The 22,132-nt window shown below is 20.5% G+C and overlaps 6 protein-coding genes across 6 annotated transcripts; 5 read left to right on the top strand and 1 right to left on the bottom strand.

Moving 5' to 3' along the window:
• Positions 1–1,275: 1,275 nt before the first annotated feature.
• Positions 1,276–2,453, top strand: PY17X_1400049 (PIR protein; the record flags this gene model as incomplete). Its single annotated transcript, XM_022957345.2, has 3 exons — positions 1,276–1,290; positions 1,423–2,289; positions 2,391–2,453. The coding sequence occupies 3 exons, from the start codon at positions 1,276–1,278 to the stop codon at positions 2,451–2,453; spliced, it is 945 nt and encodes a 314-aa protein (XP_022811089.2).
• A 2,884-nt stretch (positions 2,454–5,337) lies between these two features.
• Positions 5,338–6,437, top strand: PY17X_1400045 (PIR protein; the record flags this gene model as incomplete). Its single annotated transcript, XM_022957339.1, has 3 exons — positions 5,338–5,352; positions 5,462–6,244; positions 6,351–6,437. The coding sequence occupies 3 exons, from the start codon at positions 5,338–5,340 to the stop codon at positions 6,435–6,437; spliced, it is 885 nt and encodes a 294-aa protein (XP_022811088.1).
• A 2,515-nt stretch (positions 6,438–8,952) lies between these two features.
• On the top strand, positions 8,953–9,979 carry PY17X_1400041 (PIR protein; the record flags this gene model as incomplete). Its single annotated transcript, XM_022957334.1, has 3 exons — positions 8,953–8,967; positions 9,087–9,830; positions 9,914–9,979. The coding sequence occupies 3 exons, from the start codon at positions 8,953–8,955 to the stop codon at positions 9,977–9,979; spliced, it is 825 nt and encodes a 274-aa protein (XP_022811087.1).
• A 2,846-nt stretch (positions 9,980–12,825) lies between these two features.
• PY17X_1400037 (PIR protein) lies at positions 12,826–13,922 on the top strand (the record flags this gene model as incomplete). Its single annotated transcript, XM_022957328.1, has 3 exons — positions 12,826–12,840; positions 12,949–13,731; positions 13,836–13,922. 3 exons carry the CDS (start codon positions 12,826–12,828, stop codon positions 13,920–13,922), a joined length of 885 nt encoding a protein of 294 aa, XP_022811086.1.
• Positions 13,923–16,240: 2,318 nt separating this feature from the next.
• On the top strand, positions 16,241–17,379 carry PY17X_1400035 (PIR protein; the record flags this gene model as incomplete). The annotated part of the gene is made up of 3 exons (XM_022957319.1): positions 16,241–16,255; positions 16,361–17,134; positions 17,293–17,379. The coding sequence occupies 3 exons, from the start codon at positions 16,241–16,243 to the stop codon at positions 17,377–17,379; spliced, it is 876 nt and encodes a 291-aa protein (XP_022811085.1).
• Positions 17,380–18,232: 853 nt separating this feature from the next.
• On the bottom strand, positions 18,233–19,735 carry PY17X_1400033 (fam-a protein; the record flags this gene model as incomplete). Its single annotated transcript, XM_022957314.1, has 5 exons — positions 18,233–18,712; positions 18,804–18,913; positions 19,035–19,104; positions 19,201–19,447; positions 19,581–19,735. 5 exons carry the CDS (start codon positions 19,733–19,735, stop codon positions 18,233–18,235), a joined length of 1,062 nt encoding a protein of 353 aa, XP_022811084.1.
• Positions 19,736–22,132: the final 2,397 nt, after the last annotated feature.

The following is a 22,132-nucleotide window of genomic DNA, read 5'->3' as shown; positions in this document are numbered from 1 at the left end:
TTTTTTGTGGAAAATTAATATAATTAAACATTAATATTATCGAAAAGACACATAATAATATATTATACAGGTATCAATGTTATATATTTGTTAAAGATTCAATTTGGGATTTGTAGTATTATATTTTAAAAAACTGGATAAATAAAGAAAATGATAAAGTCTCAATCAACGTTAAATTTCTTTTCATTATTCCATATTAACGCGTATTATATTATCATGATTTTACCATAGAATTAATAAAATATAGAATTTTTAATAAATTATTTAATTGTATATACATTGATAAATATAACAATAAAATATATAAGATAAAAATGAACTATGTAGAATATTTAGCAAATATTTATTTAAATTTATATATTAAAATAGCAATATATCTTATCTCTCTCCTCTTAAAGTGCAATATAACAACCTAATACATATAGTTTTCTATTATACTTAAAATTTGCATCAATACTTATTTATTTGTTAATATTTAATAAGCATTATTTTAAAAATAATATGCATTCAAAGACTTATTTAAGCTTATAAATATGGGTTCAGTGCTAATTGTTGTTTTAATGAATGGAAAATATGCATAAAATAGTTTATAAAATTGCACAATAAGATATACTTCTAAATTGAAGTATATAGGAATAAAAATAAAGTTATCGAACTCATTAATATCGATTATGAATTTATCTACATTCATTAAAAACAATATAAATTTATTTAATTTTCATAGAAAGGAAACAATGCAACTTAATTCGAAAATACTTTAATTTTAATAAAGCATTGTATATAGTATTAGAAGCAAATATATAAAAGTTTAATATATTTTATGGATTATAGTAATAATATAATTTTTAATTTTTTATACTGTGCAGTATTTGAGTTTTATGACGTTGTTTGTGTTCTATATTAAAGCATATGTATATATTTTTTAAATTCATTATAAAAGTATATTCATTTTTATAATAAAGTTATACCATATTTTATTAATAATAATAATTTTTGTATAAAATGCATCATATATACATATGGAAAAGGTGTATTAAGAAACCCTATATTTAAGGTAATTTAGCTAATTCCCATAAAATAAGTATAATATGATTTTAGTAATAATATTATTTTATTATTCTATATTAATTTAATTATTGAAAAACTTATAATATATTTAACTACAGACAATTGTAATATATAGGATTAATGTATTTGCGTCACATATTTGGCGCAGTGTATATTAAACAGCATGATTCTACTCAATTTACAAATATAAAATAAAATTCCATTATAATGAATGACGATGTGGTATATGCATTTTTTAATAATAATAATTTCCTTTACATTTTTTGATATTATATATATATATCATTAAACTTTATTTTAATAAAAATTTCAATAATACATATTTCTTATAATTGTTTTTAAATGTTTTCTTAGTGTAAAACGCTACAGGATGTAAAGGAATGGTTTCTTGATAAATTGGGCAGTAATGGTCACTATCAACTTATAAAGGTTGAAGATCTCGAAAAGTATTGTATTGATGGATGTGATACTAATTTCGATAAAATTAATGCTGGATGTTTATATTTGTTGGATCAATTCTATAAGGATTCTGGTATAGCTCCCTCTCCTTCAAAAAGTAACCCCAATGTTGTTGATAATATTTTTATATGGTTAAGTTATATGTTAAACCTGAACAAAACTAATAAACATGACAATATGCAGTATTTTTATGATAATTACATAAAGCAACGTAGTACGTATAAGGTGTATATAAATGAATTATCTGGTTATGAGAATTATAAGGATCTTATAGATACTAGAAAGTATTTGTTGAATATGGATAGTAATATTGTATCTAAATTTTATGAAGCACTTAATTTATTATGTAATTTGTATAATGAACTTGATTATAACAATAAAAATTGCGAGAATTATTTGGATAATAGTGAATTTTTAAAAAAATATCAAGAACTTGAGCAAGATACTAGTATTACTGGAAATAAGTCATATAAAGAAATATTGTCTACTTTATCAACTGATTATGATGGTTTTAAAAGGGAATGTAACAGTATTTTATCCTCTCTATCGGCAGAAACAAAAGATAATCCTGGACTAACTCCTGGACTAATTTCTGGACAAGATTCTGGACTATATTTGGGATTAGATTATGGACAAGAATCTGAACCCAATTCTGAATCGAGTTCTGAAGCTACATCATCAAGTTCGTCGATAACAAGCAAATTAATTCCAGTTTTATTGATACTTGGTGCAATACCAATTTTTTTGGGAATTGCTTATAAGGTAAATAATAAGGAATTAAAAAATATTACATTTAAATATTATTTTCATTAAATATATGCAAACATTAAACAAATTATACGTTTTTTAAAATTTTATATTAGTATTCATTATTTGGATTTCGGAAAAGAGTTCAAAAACATTTAAGAGAAAAGCTAAAAAAATAAAGAAGAAAACTGATCATTAATATGTGATTCGAAGATTAATAATGATTGATATATGTTAAGAAATTGTCTATTTGAAAATAAATAATTTTTCACCATAATTTTTGAACATAATTATTGGGTCTATAAGAATAATTAAATAATATAACCAATAATATATAATGTTATATATGCATAGTTATAATATTTTTATATTGTATTTGTATAATTTTTAAACAGTTTTTATGCTGTGGGTCAGGATTATGTTTATGGAACCCACATTTGGGTTAGGGTTAAAGTACTATATCTTTATTTAATTTTTTATAGTTTGAACACTAATTAAATATATGTACCATCCTTGTATATTTAATTTCGAGCTGAAGCCTAAATATGCAACCAAAGAATGGGTACTGTCATCAATATGAAAGGGACCACATAACATTTTCCCATAAAGTATAATATATATAATTGAGTGTTCATGTCGATTAATATGATTAAAATAAAATGTCTATATTGTATATATTAATATAGATATTTTCTATATAATAATTATCATTATATAAGACTTTTTAACCCAGAGTTATATTGAATTATGCATATCATAATATATTTTTTTATTTGATGAAACATTTTATTTAGTAAACTTATTATTTGTACCATTTGTTTTAATTTAAATCTTATTTTGATAACCAAACTGTAATAATAGCATTATATATGAGTCTATAACATACAATTAGATTCATTTGGAATAATTGTTTACATTATAATATACCTTCAGGTTAATGGGAATAATTTTATTGTTAATTAAATATATTACCAATATATAATAGGTAATCATAACATATAGATTCATAAAATATCGATCGATGTTCGAAAACACAACGATATCTATAAAAGATGTTTTATGCATCTAACATTTTTAATAATAAAATAAAAATCCCACTATATATACAATATTTTTTAAGTTTTAATTGTGTTACTATTCCTTTTTTGTATTTCCTTTACATTTGTATTAAAATTAACTATTATTAATAAAAGTTTTATGCGCCTTAATTTACTTATCGTAAAGGAATAATAATAGATTAATTACTATTAATTTTAAACTTTATAGTTTTGAGGTATAAATAAATTATATTTTAAAATAGATAAAAAATAAAATATAAGTATATTAATAAAATTTAATATTATAGTATGTTTTAATAATTATATATAATATGATAGATAAAATGCACTATTATTATACGCCTATATATATAAGCTGGTAAAATATTATACTAATAACTAATATTGAAATATTGTTTTATTGTGGAAACTTCATATAATTAAATATTAATTTTATCGAAAAGGCAAATAATAATTAATTTAATTTGAACTAATATTATTTTTATTAGGTTATCATATATAAATTCACAAATATATAATTTAAATATATCGTTTTACGAGGTAGTATATATGTTATAAAATGTTATACTTTAAACAATGAATCACGGACATATCATACATTGATTTAAAGTATTTATATTAAGGGGATTAATTATTCCGTTGTACTATACAGTGATCTAGCAGTAACAATAATAATAGTAATAACAATAAATAAAGTATTAAATATGAACAAACATATGATGTTTATTTGAAACATTACATGAGTATAAATTCATTATATATATTATTAAAATTGTAATAAGAATAAAATTGTATGCATACAAGATAAAATGAAATATTATAACATTCATTTAAATATGCTTTAATGTGACAATATTAGAATTAACACTGCCAAGCAAAATAATATTAATAATTCTATAGTTTACTTAAAAATATAGTTTATTATAAATACAAAAGTAAACCATATATTTAGAAAATTAATAATTCTAAGTTATTTTTAATGAATAATTTTAATATATACATACATGAGTTAAAAGGTTTAATGGTAAAAAATATAATTAAACTATGTAGAATAAGTAAATTTTATATGGCTACATCCTTGTCTTAAAAAATCATACTTCCCTTATCTCTCCTCTCAAAGTGCAATATACCAACCTAATACACATAATTTTTTATTATACTTAAAAATTTTCATCAATACGTATTTATGTGTTATATATTTAATATTTACTAAGTATTATTTTAAAAACAATATGCATTAAAATAGTTATATAAGCTTATAAATACGGGTCCAATGCTAATTGTCGTTTTAAACCGTGGGAAATATGTGCAAAATATATTATAAAATTAAATAATAAATATATTTATAAATTGAATTATATGGGAATAAAAATAAAGTTATTGAAAATGTTAAATATAATTAGAATGGACATATATTAAATAAAAATAATATTAAAATCATGTATATGCAATTAATAGAGAGCAATGCAACTTATTTTATAAATGTTATAATTTTAGAAAAAATTGTATTATATATTATAAGAAACAAGTATATAAATATTTAAAATATTTTAGAAAATGATTATTTATATACTTTTAAGGATTATAGTAATAATATAATTTTTTATTTTTAAAATTTATACAGTATTTAAGTTTTAGGAAGTTGTTTATTTTCTATATTAAATCATATGTATAAGGAGATATATTCTAAATTCATTACAATGTTACTTTAATTTTTATAATAATGCTCATATAAATGTTATTAAGGATAACAATTTATGTAAAATTGTATTATATATACATATGATAAAACATGTATTAAACAACCCCAAAAATAATGCAATTTATCTAACTACCATAAAAGTATATATTGTTCTACATTATCTTTAAATTGATATTAATAAAAATATTTTTATCTACAGATAAATGCTGTATATATGGTTAAATAATTGTATTACCTATTTTAGTATATACATATAATATGATACCCCCTTAACCTAGAGATTATAAATTATATTCCAGCATAATGGATGATAGTTTAGTATGTACATTTTTTGATATTATATTTCCTATAAATTTCATTACGTTTTATTTTAAAAACATTTTCTTAATACATATTTTTATTAATTTTTTTTTAAATGGTTTTTTAGTGTGGACAAATTGAACATATAAGGAAACATTTACCTGATAATTTAGACGCAACTACAAAACTCGATTTTTATCAAATTGAGGATATTAAGAAATATTGCCCTGATGAAAACTGCAATACTGATCTCGATAAAAATACAGCTGGATTTTTATGGTTACTTGGAAAATGTTATTATGAATCCACAGAAAAAAATTATGATAAAAATAGTATTAATACATTTTTTATACATATGATTTCATGGTTTAGTTACAAACTAAAGCAAATTTCATATGACAAAAACATCCCACTAAACGATTTTTATAATGAGCATGTAAGAAATAATTATAAATATAATAGTTTCACAACTCCTGCTTATACAATTGCAGATCTTGGGAAATTCATGGATGAACGAACTGATTTGCTCAATATTAATATTGAAGATTTGTCTAAATTTTATGATGCATCTAAATTAATATGTATTATGTATGGTAATGTTGCAAAGAATGAAAAATATGACATACTGTCAAATAATGCGAATGATTTTGTTCAAAAATATACAGAGCTAAACAAAAAATATAATGATGAAGATGGCCCGCATAGTAAAATATTGTCTGCTTTATCAACTGATTATAATAATTTAAAAAAGAAACGTAAAGGTTTCCAATCCCTTCCAGATATACCAGGATCTTCTGCATTAGCATCTACATATGAAGTTACATCATTAAGTTCGTCGACAGGGACCAGATTATTTACAGTTTTATCGATATTTGGTGCAATAGCATTTTTTTTAGGAATTTCTTATAAGGTAAATAATAAGGAATTAAAAAATATATCGTTTTTAAATATTATTTTAATTATATATATCCAAAGGTTAACAAAAAAATCATACTTTTCTTAATATTTTATGTTAGTATTCGTTATTTGGATTTCGGAAACGATTTCAAAAACAAAAATTAAGAGAAAAAATAAAAAATATAAAGAAGAAAATGGGTCATTAATATGATTCGAAGATTAATGACTAATTCAAGAATAATAATAATGATTTATATATTTTAAGAAACTGTCTATTGAGAATTAATTTTTGCATAACTTTTATATAGTTTTTATGTTGTGGGACCCATATTGGGGTTAGGGCTAAGTATTATATCTTTATTTAATTTTTTATAATTTGAACACTAATTTAATATATATATAATTCCGTATGTTTAATCACGATATTATATTCAAAAGTCAAATATTCCCTCCCAAAGGAACATATCCATTAATATGAAATGTGTTGCATAACATTTTTTCATATGTTATAATATAATAAATTGAGTGTTCATGTCAATTTAATATGATTAAAAAAATGTCTATATTGTATGTATTAATATAGATATTGATTATATATGAATTCATATTATGCTATATCATAATTTCCTATTATATAAAACTTGTTAATCAGGGGTTATATTGAATTATGTATAAAATAATATGTTTCTTTGGTTGATGAAACATTTTATTTAGCAAAACTTAATATTTGTATCATATTTATTTTGATTCAAGTCGTATTTTTATTACCGAACAGTATAATAATTTTATATATCGGAGTATAATTATAATTTGATTCATTTGGGACAGTTTCCTACAGTATAATATACCTTCAGGTTAATTGGTATATTTTTATTGTTGATTAAACATATTACCAATATATAATAGGCACTCATAAAATATAGATCCATGGTATATCGAGATTCGATAATACAACGTTATCTATAAAAGGCATTTTATGCATCTAACATTTTTAATAATCAATAAAAATATGTATATTAATAAAAAAAATAAATTATAGATATATGTATACTGTCCTTTTAATTTTTGATTATATATAGTATCGTTTATGTTAAAGTTTTAATTTATATTGATAGGAATAGTTATATATATATATTAATTTAATTATCATAAGGTATAATAATAGATTAATCACCATTAATTTTTAAATTTTATATTTTGAGATATAAATAAATAATATTTTAAAATATTTAAAAAATAAAATATAAGTATATTAATAAAATTTAATGTTATAGTTCTAGTAATTATAAATAATATGATAAATATAATACGTTATTATTATATGCTTATACATATAATTTAATAAAATACTCTATCAATAACTAATATTGAAATATTATTTTATTGTGAAACCTTCATATAACAAACATTAATATTATCGAAAAGACAAATAATAATGCATTATAATGATATCATTTTTATATATTTGTTAAAGATTCAATTTGGGAAATGTGGTTTTATATTATAAAAATTTGGATCCATGGAGAAAATGATAAAGACTCAATTCATGTTAAATGTCATTTTATTATTCCATATTAATTCTTATTATATTGTTAGTTTTTATTGAATAATCATTTTTTAATCTAAAACATTACGTTACCATATAATTAATAAAATATAGAATTTTTAATAAATTATTTGAATGTACATACATTGATAACTATATCAATAAGTATATAAGATAAGAATGAACAATGCATAGTATTTAGGAAATATTTATCTAAATATATATATTAAAATGGCAAATATATCTTATCTCTCTTCTCTTAAAGAGCAACATAACAACTTAATTACGCACAGCTTTCTATTATACTTTAAAATTTGCATCAATACTTATTTATGTTTTATATAATTAGTATTTACTATGTATTATTTTAAAATCAATCTACATTCAAAGATTTATTTAATCTTATAAATATATTAATAAGTATGGGTTCAATGATAATTGTTGTTTTAAATAATGGAAAAGATGGGAAAATATATAATAAAATTACCCAATAGAGAATATTTCTCAATTGGAATATGTAGGAATAAAAATCAAGATATTTAACGCATTAAAATTATTTTTAATTTATCTATATTAAATAAAAACAATATAAATTTATGTAATTTGCATAGAAAGTGGAACAATACAACTTTGTAAATATTATAATTTTAGAAAAGAGTATATTATATATTATTAGAAACAAGTATATAGTATTTAATATATTTAAAAAATTACTATTTATATACTTTAAGGATTCTAATAATAATAACTTTCTTAATTTTTTATATTTGTGTAGTATTTGAGTTTTATGACGTTGTTTGTGTTCTATATTAAAGGATATGTATATATTTTTTAAATTCATTATAAAAGTATATTAATTTTTATAAGAAAGTTATACCAAATGTTAGTAAGAATAGTATTTTTTGTATAAAATGCATCATATATACATATGGCAAAAGTGTATAAGCAACCTTCTATTTAAGGTAATTTAGCTAAATGTCATAAAATAAGTATAATATGATTTTAGTAATACTAATGTATTATTATTTTATATGAAGTTATAATTAAGAATAATATGTATAACGAAAGATAACTGCTATGTAAAGAGCTTAAGTAAATACAACATATATTTTATACAACATATATAAATAACATCGCCCCACATAATCTCCAAATTATAACAGAATTTCATTATAATGTCTAAGGGATTGGTATATATCATGTTCTTATATTATTCGTATGTTGCATTTCTACAAATTATATTTATTTTAATTTTAGTAACATTTATATTAATACATTTTTTTGTTTAATTCGTAAAATATATTCGTAGTGTGATTTAATTAATACGGTTGATAAATATGTTGTTGATGATCCGAACAACCCGGGAGAATATAATTCTGAGCATCTTTTAAGTATAGCTTTCCCTAAAAAGGATTGTGATAGTGATGACCAAAAACTTACCTCTTCTTTTATAGCATTGCTAACTTTACTTAATGATAATAAGAATGAAAATTTAGAGGGTGATAAACTTGTGGAATATGCTATTTTATGGTTAAGTTATAAACTAAATCAAAAAAAAGAAAATAGAACGATCATATTCAACGAGTTTTATACCAAAGATATAGAAAAAAATAGTTGTTATAATCAGAAAATAACTGATAATAGTGATAATAAGATTAATAAGGATGTTATAAAAAATAAAATAAAATCGATGGATATCGATATTAAAGATATATCTAATTTTTATGATGCATTTAAATCATTATGTAACATGTATAATGAAATTGTTGCAGATGACGACCAATGCAATAAATGTTTAGAAAGTGCTGGAGAATTGTTTGAAAAATATGAAAAACTTAAAAATGATTTAAATATTAATAAAGGAAGTTCTTATTATCAACTATTGTCTAGTTTATCAAATGATTATAAAATTTTTGAAAATAAATATAGTGATAAATGTAATCATGGCTCACCACTTGTAGCTTGTCCACGAAATTCAGTAATAAAAAATACACTAATTACAATTGCAATTATATTTGTTGCAGCATCAATTTTATTGGGAGTTTCTTATAAGGTAAATAATAAGGAAATTAAAAATTATTTTCATTATATATGCAAATTTTAACAAATAAATCGTATACTTAACATTTATATTAGTATTCGTTATTTGGATTTCGGAAACGAGGTCAAAAACAACATTTAAGAGAAAAGCTAAAAAAATAAAGAAGAAAATGGATCATTAATAAATTATTCCGAGTATGCAAATTGATGTATTTTAAGAAATTGTCTATTGGGGAGTAATTTTTGATCATAGTTTTTATATTGTTTTTAAGTTATAGGGTCAGGGTTATGTTTATGGAACCCGTATTCGGGTTAGGGCTATGTATTATATTGCATTAAATTTTTTATAACTTAAATACTAATTTAATATATGTATCATCCCGTATGTTTAATCACATATAAAGTCTAAATATGCAACCAAAAAGTGGATATAACCATTAATGTGGAAGGGGTTACATAACATATTTTATAAGTTATAATATATATAATTGAGTGTTCATGCATATTTAATATGATTAAAATAAAATGTCTATATTACATATATTAATATAGATATTTGCTATATAATAACTTTCATTATATAAAACTTGTTATTCAGAGACTACATTGAATTATGCATACATAATATGTTTCTTTATTTGATGAAAATTTTATTTAGCAAAACTTATTATTTGTACCATATTTATTTTGATTCAAATCGTATTTTTATAAACGAAAAGTATAATAATTTTATATATCGGAGTATAATTATAATTTGATTAATTTGGAACGGTTTCCTACATTATAATATACCTTCAGGTTAATGGGTATATTTATATTGTTAATTAAACATTTACCAATATATAATAGGTAGTCATAAAATATAGATGTATAAAATACCGATCGAGGTTCGACAACACAACGATATCTATAAAAGATTTTTTATGTATCTAAAATTTTTAGTAATACAATAAAAATATACATATTAATAACTACATTATAGACATAGACATACTATCCTTTTAACTTTCGATTATATATAGTTTCATTTTATGCTAATATTTTAAATTCGAATTATAGAAATAGTTCTGTATACATTAATTTTTTTACTATAAAGGTATAATATTAGATTAATCACTATTAATTTTTAAACTTTATAGTTTTGAGGCACAAATAAATTATTTTTTAAATAGTTAAAAGAAAAAATATAAATATATTAATAAAATTTAATATCATATTTTATTTTAATAATTATAAATAATATCATAGATATAATTCTTTATTATTATATACTTATACATATAAACTAGTAAAATGCTATATCAATAAATAATACTGAAATATGTTAAATTTAGGAAGCATATACAATTATATATTAATGAAAAGTATATATAAAAAGTATGTAATAATTAATTTGAACTAATAATATTTTTATTAGGTTATTATATATATACAAATTCACAAATATATAATTAAATATATTGCTATTACGAAGTAATATGTTCTAGATTGTTTGATTTAAAAACGATGAAACAAGGAAAAATAATAATTGGATTAAAGTATTCTTCTTGAGTGAATTAATTATTTCGTTGTACTATACAGTGATATAGCAGTAACAATAATAATAGTAATAACAATATATAAAGTATTAAATACGAATAAATCATTAAATTCATTTGATTTGAATACGTTGATATATATTAATTATATATATTATTAAAGGTATGATAAAATTAAAATTGTATGCACAAAACATCAAATGAAATAATACAATTCTAACAGTATTTTGTTAATGTGTTAATATTAGAATTAACAATACCAAGAAAAATAATATTAATAATTTTATAGTTTTTCATCATAGAAGTAAATATAGTTTATTATAAAATATAAAAGCAAACTATATATTTAGAAAAGTAATAATTCTAAGTTATTTTTAATGAATAATTTTAATATATATACATAGTTTAAAGCTTTAATGTTAAAAGGATACAAGACATAATTAGTTATATAGAATAGGTAAATCTTATATGGCTACATAATTGTCTTAAAAAAGCATACTTCCCTTATCTCTCCTATCTAAAATGCAAATATAACAATTTAATTACGCATAGTTTTATATTATACTTTAAAATTTGATCAATAGTTATTTATATGTTAATAATTAATATCTACTAAGTATCATTTTAAAAACAATATGCATTAAAAGTCTTATTTAAGCATATAAATACGGTTACAGTGTTAATTGTCGTTTTAAACCGTGAGAAAGATGTGCAAAATATATTATAAAATTATCTAACAAAGTATATTTCTAAATTTAATTATATAGGAATAAAACTAAAGTTATTGAAAATGTTAAATATAATTGGAATTGACATATATTAAATAAAATTAATATTAAAATTATTTATATGCAATTAAAAAAGGAAACAATGCAACTTAATTCGAAAATAATATAATTATAATTAAACATGGTATATAGTATTAGAAAAAACTATATAAATATTTAGTATATTTTAAAAAATTACTATTTATATACTTTTAAGGATTATAGTAATAATATAATTTTTTATTTTTTAAATTTATACAGTATTAAGTTTTAGAAGGGCAATCATCAAAACATAAGATATAAATATATTCCTTTTCTATGTTCAAACATAAATACAAGGAAATATACATTAAATTATTTATAAAAGTATATATATTTTTATGATAAAGTTATACCAGCTGTTAGTAAGAATAGCATTTTTTTTATAAAATGCATCGTATTTATATTTAACTAAAATGTATTAAGCAACCCTCTATTTAAGGTAATTTAAATAATTGTCACAAAAAGAAATAAAAGGTTCCTTTAGTAATAATATTATTTTATTATTCTATATTAATTTAATTATTGAAAAACATATAATATACTTAATTACAGACAATTTTTATATATAGGGTTAAAGTATTTGCGTCACATATTGGGGACAGTGTATATAAAGCAGGATTATTTTATTCAATTTAGAAATCAAAAATAAGATTCCATTATAATGAATAAGACAGTGGTATATGCAGTTTTGATATTGTATTATATTTAAATATCGTTAAACTTTATTTTAATAAAATGTTCAATAATATACATTTCTAATAAATGTTTTTAAATGTTTTCTTAGTGTGATAGATTTCTGAGTGTATGGGATGCTTTACCTGATACATTGAATAAAGGAGAATATGAATTTAAAAAAAATAATTTTTTAGATGGTTATTGTCGTAGTTATAGTTGTGATAATGATGTCGAAAAAGTTAATGCCGGATTTTTTTATTTGCTTAATAAATTCTTTGGGAGTTCTGAGTCATCCTATTCTGCGCAAAATGATATAAATGTTGTTGATTATATTATTATATGGTTAAGTTATATGTTAAACCTAAAGGCAAATACAAGAGAAGACAATCTAAACTATTTTTATACCATATCTATAAATAGTGATAATATATACAAAAATCCTATAACTGGTATTCCGGGATATAAAAGTTATAAGGATCTTATAGATGAAAAAAAAGAATTGATGAGTATTTCTAATGAAAAAATGTCTAAACTTTATGCTTTATTTAAAATTTTATGTAATATATATACTGAATTGGATGATAAAAGTTCAAATTGCAATAAACATTCGGGGAAAGCTATAGAATTTGTTGAAAAATATAAAAAAATTAAGGAAGATCCTAGTGTTACTGAAGGTAGTCCATATTATAAATTATTGTCTACACTATCAAAGGATTATGATAATTTAAAAAATAAATGTGATAGTTTTCCAGATCTTCTAACGATAGAAAAAAAACAAAATTTTGCAAAAAGTTCTGAAGATACACCATCAAGTTCGTCGATAACAACCAAATTATTTACAGTTTTATCGATATTTGGTGCAATAGGATTTCTTTTGGGAATTTCTTATAAGGTATATAATAAAGAATTAAAAAATATTACATTTAAATATTATTTTAATTATACGTATGTAAACGTTAACAAAAAAATCGTACGTTTTTTAACATTTTATATTAGTATTCATTATTTGGATTTCGGAAACGATTTCAAAAACAAAAATTAAGAGAAAAAATAAAAAATATAAAGAAGAGAATAAATCATTAATATATGATTCGAAGAGAGTGACTATTTCAGGAATAGTAATAATGGTTGATATATTTTAAGAAATTGTCTATTTCGAAGTAATTTTTGCATAATTTTTATATAGTTTTTATGTTAGGGGTCAGGGTTGTGTTTGTGGAATCCACATTCGGGGTTAGGGCTAAGTGTTATATCTTTATTTAATTTTTTATAATTTAAACGCTAATTTAATATATGTATCATTCCGTATTTTTAATCAGAATATGAAGTTAAAAAGTAAAAATATGCAACCAAAAGGGGAATAATCTAACATAAAAGGGATCAATACCAAATTTCCCATAAAGTATAATATATACAATTGTGAGTTTATGTCGATTTAATATGATTAAAATAAAATGTCTATATTGCATGTATTAATATAGATATTGATTATATATGAATTTATATTATGCTTTATCACAATTGCCTATTATATAAGCCTTGATAACCCCAAGTTATATGGAATTATGCATATCACAATATATTTCTTTATTTTATGAAAATTTTATTTAGTAAAACTTATTATTTGTATCATATTTATTTTGATTCAAATCATGTTATCCAACTGAACTGTAATAATAGATGCTCATAAAATATCGATCGAGAATCGACAATACAACGTTATCTATAAAAGATGTTTTATGCATCTAACATTTTTAATAATCAATAAAAATATGGATATTAATAAAAAATTAAATTATAGATATATGTATACTATCCTTTAAAATAACAATTATGTATAGTATCATTTTATCATAATGTTTTAAATTCAAATAATAGAGATATTAATATATACATTAATTTATTTACTATAAAGGTATACTATTAGATTAATCACTATTAATTTTGAACTTTATAGTTTTTAAGTATAAATATATTACATTTAGAATTGTTAAAAAATAAAATATAAGTATATTAATAAATTTTTTTATCATATTTTGTTCTAATAATTATAAATAATATGATAGATAGAATAACGTTAATGTTATATACCTATACATATAAACTGGTAAAATATTATTCAATAACTAATATTGAAATATTGATATATTGTGAAACCTTCTTATAATTAAATACTGATATTAATTTTATAGAGAAGGCAAATAATAATACATTATAAAGGTATTAATGTTATGTTTTTGTTAAAGATCCAATTTTGAATATGTGGTTTTATATTCAAAAAAAATAGATAAATAAAGAAACGGTTTAAGACTCAATTCATGTTAAATATCATTTTATTATTCCATATTAACGCATATTATATTGTTGTTGTTATACCATAGAATTCATAAAATATTGAATTTTTAATAAATGATTTGAATGATATACATTAACTATAACAGTATAATATATAAGATAAAATTATGTATAATATTTAGCGAACATTTATATAAATATATATATTAAAGAGCTAATATATCTTATCTCTCTCCTACTAAAGTGCAATATAAGAACCTAATTAAACATAGTTTTATATTATATTTTAAAATATCATCAGTAGGTATATATGTTTAATATTTACTAAGCATTATTTTAAAAATAATATGCATTCAAAGACTTATTTAAGCTTATAAGTACGTGTTCAGCGTTAATTGGTGTTTTAAAAAATGGAAAGGATGACAAAATATATTATAAAATTACCCAATAAAGTATATTTATAAAACGGAATGTGTAAGAATAAAAATAAAGTTATTGGAAATGTTAACTATAATTGGAATGGATATATATTAAATAAAAACAATGTAAATTTAAGTATATGCAATTTATTTTGAAAATACTATAATTTTAATAAAACATGGTATACAGTATTAGAAACAAGTATATACGTATTTAATATATTTAAAAAAATAATTATTTATATACTTTAAGGATTATAGTAATAATGGGTTTCTTAATTGTTTCGATTTTTGCAGTATATTAAAACAAAAGATATGGTGTTGGTTATTTTCCATATTAAAGCATGTGTATAAGAGATGTATTTTTAATTCGTTACATTGTTGCTTTAATTTTTATAATAATGCTCATATGTGTGTTATTAAGGATAATAATTTATGTAAAATTGTATCTATATACATATGATAAAACATGTATTAAACATCCCCAAAACATGATAATTTATCTAAATACCATAAAGTTATTATATTGTCCCACATTATCTTTAAATTAATATTAAAAATGATAATAACATGATCAATTACAGATAATTTTATATTAATCTTCAATTATTTTGTCATTTATTAAGCATAAAATATATAAAATATGATGTTACATAATCTACATATTATAAACAAAATAAAATTGCAATGGATAAAACCCTGGTATCTGCATTTTTTAATAAAATTTGCTTGTATTTGTCGATATTATATAATCTATAAATTTCATTAATATATATTTTTATTATACTTTTTTAAATGTTTTCTTAGTGTAAACAGTTTGATACATTGAGAAAATATTTACCCGATGACTCAAGCAATTCTACTAGTGATATTAATAAATTAGGGAATGCTAAGTATTACTGCTCTAATGGAGAATCAGAGGAAAAAGAATGTAAGACTGATTTCGATAAAATTAAGGCTGGATGTTTATGGTTGTTTGAGCAATTGTTTGTGAAAAATAAAAAAAATATCAGTACAGTTGAATACATTATCATATGGTTAAGTTATAAACTAAATCAAAAGAAGTATGACGGAATCAAGGATCTAAATGATTTTTACACTAACTGTATAGAAAATAATAGGCATTATACTAGTTGTAATAATGATAGTGGAGATTGTAGTAAGCAATTAGAAGATAATACGGGATATCCAAATTATAAGAAAATCATAGATGGAAGAAAGAATTTGTTGAGTACTAATATTAAAAATATGTCTAAAATATATGATGCATTTAAACTATTATGTAACGTGTATACTGAAATTAATGCAGACAACACAATATCTAATAAATCTTTAGAAAATGCTAGTGAATTTGTTAAAAAATATAATGAACTTAATAACGTTTCTGATATTGATGGAGATGGTCCTTATTATCAAGTATTGTCTACATTATCAAATGATTATATTAATTTAAAACAGTATTGTGATAATAATAGCATTGATTGTAACAATATTCCACCCCTTATCCCGACAGAAACAGCAGAAAGTGGTATGCAAAGTTCTGAAGAGAGTTGTTATGTTACATTATCAACTTTGTCGATAGTAAAAAAATTAATTCTAGCTTTATTAATATTCAGTACAATATCAATCTTTTTGGGAATTTTTTTTAAGGTAAATAATAAGAAATTTAAAAATTATTTTCATTAAATATATGCAAACGTTAACAAAAAAATCGTACACTTCTTAACATTTTATATTAGTGTTCGTTATTTGTATTACGGAAAAGAGCTCAAAAAGAATATTTAAGAGAAAAACTAAAAAATATAAAGAAGAGAATGAATCATTAATATATTATTCGAAGAGTATTAACTATTTCAGGAATAGTAACAATGATTGATATATTTAAGAAACTGCCTATTTGTAAGTAATTTTTGACCATAATTTTGGGGTTTATAAGAATAATTGAATAATATAACCAATTAAATATAAAGTTATATATTTATATTTATTACATTTTTGTATGGCTTTGCATCATTTTTATATAGTTTTTATGTTGTGAATTAGGGTTAAGTATTATATTGTATTTAATTTGAATAATTTTATAATATTTATTAGTTTAAGGAATTGTTTTAAAGGTTTAGGATTATATTGAATTATATATATCATAAAATGATCATGTTATGAATATTTTTATTTAACGAAACTGCTTATTTTCATTCTACATTTATGTTATATTTTATTTTTTCTATGAATGTATATGATTTTTTTTAAAGGAAAGAATGTTTTAGTTGGTTTATTATAATGTTCACATATGTGTGTATAAAAAATTATTACATCAACGTAACATTTATATTGAACCATTCTGTTCATCTTATTAATTTCATTACTATAAATAATATTAAAATCAAATATCACTTACAAATAAAAAATCGTTTAAATATATGGGATACCCCCCCAAATTTTAGCCTATAGATGATGTCCATGTTTGTAAACAAAAAAGGGTGATAATTATTAAATGAAATATCTTCATATGTTATAACAGTTTTATTTGTATTATTCAAAAAATTAATACATATAGATGCATTATAATATTAAAAGGGATAAACAAATAACAGACAAGAAAAAAACAATCATAAAACAAAAAAATATGTTATGATGGTAATTTAAAGCAATCATTATGTATGGAAATAAATCATTTTATTAACATAAATCTTCTAATATCACGGTGGTGAAAAATATATGGTTATTCATGAGGGAAAAAGTAATATAAAGCTTTTCCAATAATACATTTTTGTTAAATGGAACCATGTTCATCATTCTAAGAAAAAAACACAAATGGATGATTATACAAAATGTTAAGATTTGTTTCAAATTATAAATATCTTCATTTATTAAAAAGAATGGTTGAAATAAATTATTATTTATTAAAATCTTTATACCGTTTACAGAGTTGATATAGGTGATATAAATATGTTTATTTCTTTTTTCAACAATGTATCCATTTAAGTTAACAAACATTTTTTCTAATTTTCCATTTCTAATATCATTTTCAGAATCAATTTCAGCCTGGAATAAATTTGCATTTTCTACTATTTTATTTTCAAAATATTTTTTATTTTTACGGTTGTGATCAATTATATTTGCTGAAGCCATGACAAATATAGTTTTGTTTTCTGATATCTACAAAATTAATAAAAATATATTGCATAAATTATTGTGAATAATGTGAGAATTATGATTTATAACGAAATAGAAAGAATGTTTTCCTTACTTTAAATTTTGCAGCTATAGCATAAAAATATTTATAATGAGACCACGGCCATTTTTTGCAACGTTGTTGTATCATTACTAAATTTGGACCGTATACACGAACAATTTTTCCTAAAAAATATATTATAAAATTGCATAGATATAATTAAAATATGATGATTTTGAATATATGGGAAAGAATAAATAGTAACAATAATATGTTAATTTGGGTAATTATTTATGTTTTGTATACTTTTAAAAGAGCCAGTATTTAAAAAATTGTTACTATCTGGATTCCATAACTTGTTTATTATTTTATTATACTAATGGAAGCAAAGAGAAATATATTTATATAAATTATAATCATTTTTTAATTTCAATTTGGTTTATAACTTTTAATGTTGTTTGTTAATTGATACCTTATTTGGATTATCAAATATATATTCAGTTTTTTCAATATCCGTATGACCTCGATATTTTTTTTTATAAAAAAAGACACGGTAAGATCCATATTCATCATCTAATTTATAACCATCTTTACTTGCAGCATGATATTCTAAATGTGTTACAGCTTCTTTCATAAAATTTTCTGCATTTATAGTTTCTTTGGTATCGGTATATAACAGGTGTTTGTTTTTTTCATATATTTCTTCTGTATTATCATTGCTAAAAATGAACATATTTTTAATGTGTACAAAAATAAAGTTATTGTATTTATAATATGTTTGCAAGGACGTACACATTTAATATTTTCATAATGAAATATATAATATATATATATATTGTAGTATTTTCTTACACAGGATAATATTTTTTTGAATTGAATGGTGTATATTTTTTTGATTTGTGTTTTGTATATGTTTTGGGAGCAAGCTCCGTTGCAAGGGTTTTATTATTCACACATAGGGAGATGCTTAAAAGAAAAAAAAAAATTTGAATATAAAAATTATTCATTTTTGAAGTTTACAAACAAAATATATATCAGTATTTTTTTAATTCAAAATTAACTCGGAAATCTGTACAAGTATAATTAAAATTGAAGCTAATCATTTTCTCCAATAAAGTATAAAAACTATTATTTAAACGGTAAATGTGTTCTTTTATCAAATTTATAAGTTTAATATATTTTTTATTTAAATAATTCAACCACAAAACAACATTAATAACAGAATCTTTCATAAATAATGAATATCAAAAATGTAATGATCCACAATATCATAATATCTAAAAATAAATAACTTTAATTATATAAGTGATATTTTTAATATATAGCATTATTAATACACACATTTTATAATTGATCAAGCTCAATTTAAAATTTATAGAATAGTCATTACGTATGGAAATACATATATTTACATTAATAAATAAAAAATCATAGTACTAAAATATTATATTAAATAATTTAATATGAGAAATGCAGTTAATTCTATATATTACTAATACTACTATAATAACAACGTTTTTCACCTCATCATAATAGTAGTATGATAAAATTTATATTATGAGAATCAAACAATCTGTGATTTTTTTATCACTTTTAGTATAAATTTTACTAAACATTTTTCTAGCAAAACTGTTAATTTTATAAAAATTATTTACTGATAGTAATATTGACACCCTGACTTTTTATAAACGAATACAAATTATAATTTCCCTTTTAATAACAAAACAAAGTATATATTAAATTAGAAAAAATACAAATAAAATATGAAATAAAATAATGAAACATAAAATTGTAAAGTCAAGAAATATATTTATATAATTAATTTAGTTTTTAATTATAATATTCTTAATGGGTGTGTGTTAATTTTTTATGGGGGGAAATTATGTTTATGGATCAAGGTTATGTTTATGGTTCTGGGATATTGTAATTACATTTTTTATAATTAAATATATTTATGATTAAATTTTTATAATTAAATATATTTATGATTAAATTTTTATAATTAAATATATTTATGATTGTGTATGTTTAATCTGGAGATGGCGTGTAAATATAGAAGGAAACAAGGGGTAGTGTGATTAATATGAAATAGGTGATAATATTTTTTTGATAAAGTATAATACATCGATTTAAAATGATTAAAATTATTAAAATAGTATATTAGATATATAAATATTGGTTATATATGACAATTGTCTATTATATAAAACTTGTTAATGAGGGGTTATATTGAATTATCCACATTATAATATACAATGGATTTGTTTGCTTGGTGAACAGATTTATTTAGTGAAAGTTATAATTTTGAATATTCCCGTGCATTATATGGGCATATTGTTATTGTTAATTAAGGAGGGAATATATAATAGATAGTCATAAAATATAGGTTCATATATATCGATAGGGAATCGGTAATATAACGTTGTCTATAGATATTAGTATGCTTCTAACATTTTTGAAGTTTTAATTGTAGTTACTATTCTCTTTTTGTATTTCATATTTGTATTAATAGAAATTGATTTATACGGCATAATTTATTTATCATAAGGTATACTAACATATTAATCACTATTAATTTGTAAGTTTTAATGATATGGTGTATATATAAATTGGAAATATATTATAAATGGTAAATTGAAAAAATATAAGTATATTAATAAAATTTAATGTTATAGTTCCAGTAATTATAAATAATATGATAGACAAAATGCGTTATTATATGCTTATACATATAAACTAATATTGAAATGTTATTTCATTGTGAAACCTTCATATAATTAAACATTAATATTATCGAAAAGACATAATACTGCATTATAAAGGTATCAATGTTATATATTTTGTTAAAGATCCACTTTGGGATATATGGTTTTATATTTTAAAAATATGGGCAATGGAGAAAAGGTTAAAGACTAATTAACGTTAAATGCCTTTTTATTGTTCCATATTAACACATATTATATTATCATTATTTGGTGAATCGTATTAAATTACAAACAACAGTATGTTATCATAGAATTAATAAAATATAGAATTTTTAATAAATTATTTGAATGTATATGCATTAATAACTATAAAAATATAATATATAAGATAAAAATGGACAATCCATAAAATGTACGAATATTTACATAAATTTATATATTAAAGGAGAAAATATATCTTATCTCTCTCCTACTAAAGGGTAATATAAAAACCTAATATATATAGTTTTCTATTATACTTTAAAATTTCATCAGTAGGTATTTATATGTTATATATTTAATATTTACTAAGTATTATTTTAAAATAAATCTACTTTCAAAGGCTTATTTAGGCTTATAAATACGGGTTCAGTGCTGATTGTTGTTTTAAAGAATGGAAAAGATGGGAAAATATATAATAAAATTACCCAACAGAGAATA

The sequence above is a fragment of the Plasmodium yoelii genome, assembly GCF_900002385.2.
Source record: "Plasmodium yoelii strain 17X genome assembly, chromosome: 14".
Taxonomy (NCBI): Eukaryota; Apicomplexa; class Aconoidasida; order Haemosporida; family Plasmodiidae; genus Plasmodium; species Plasmodium yoelii.
This window is presented reverse-complemented; position numbering and strand designations above follow the sequence as displayed.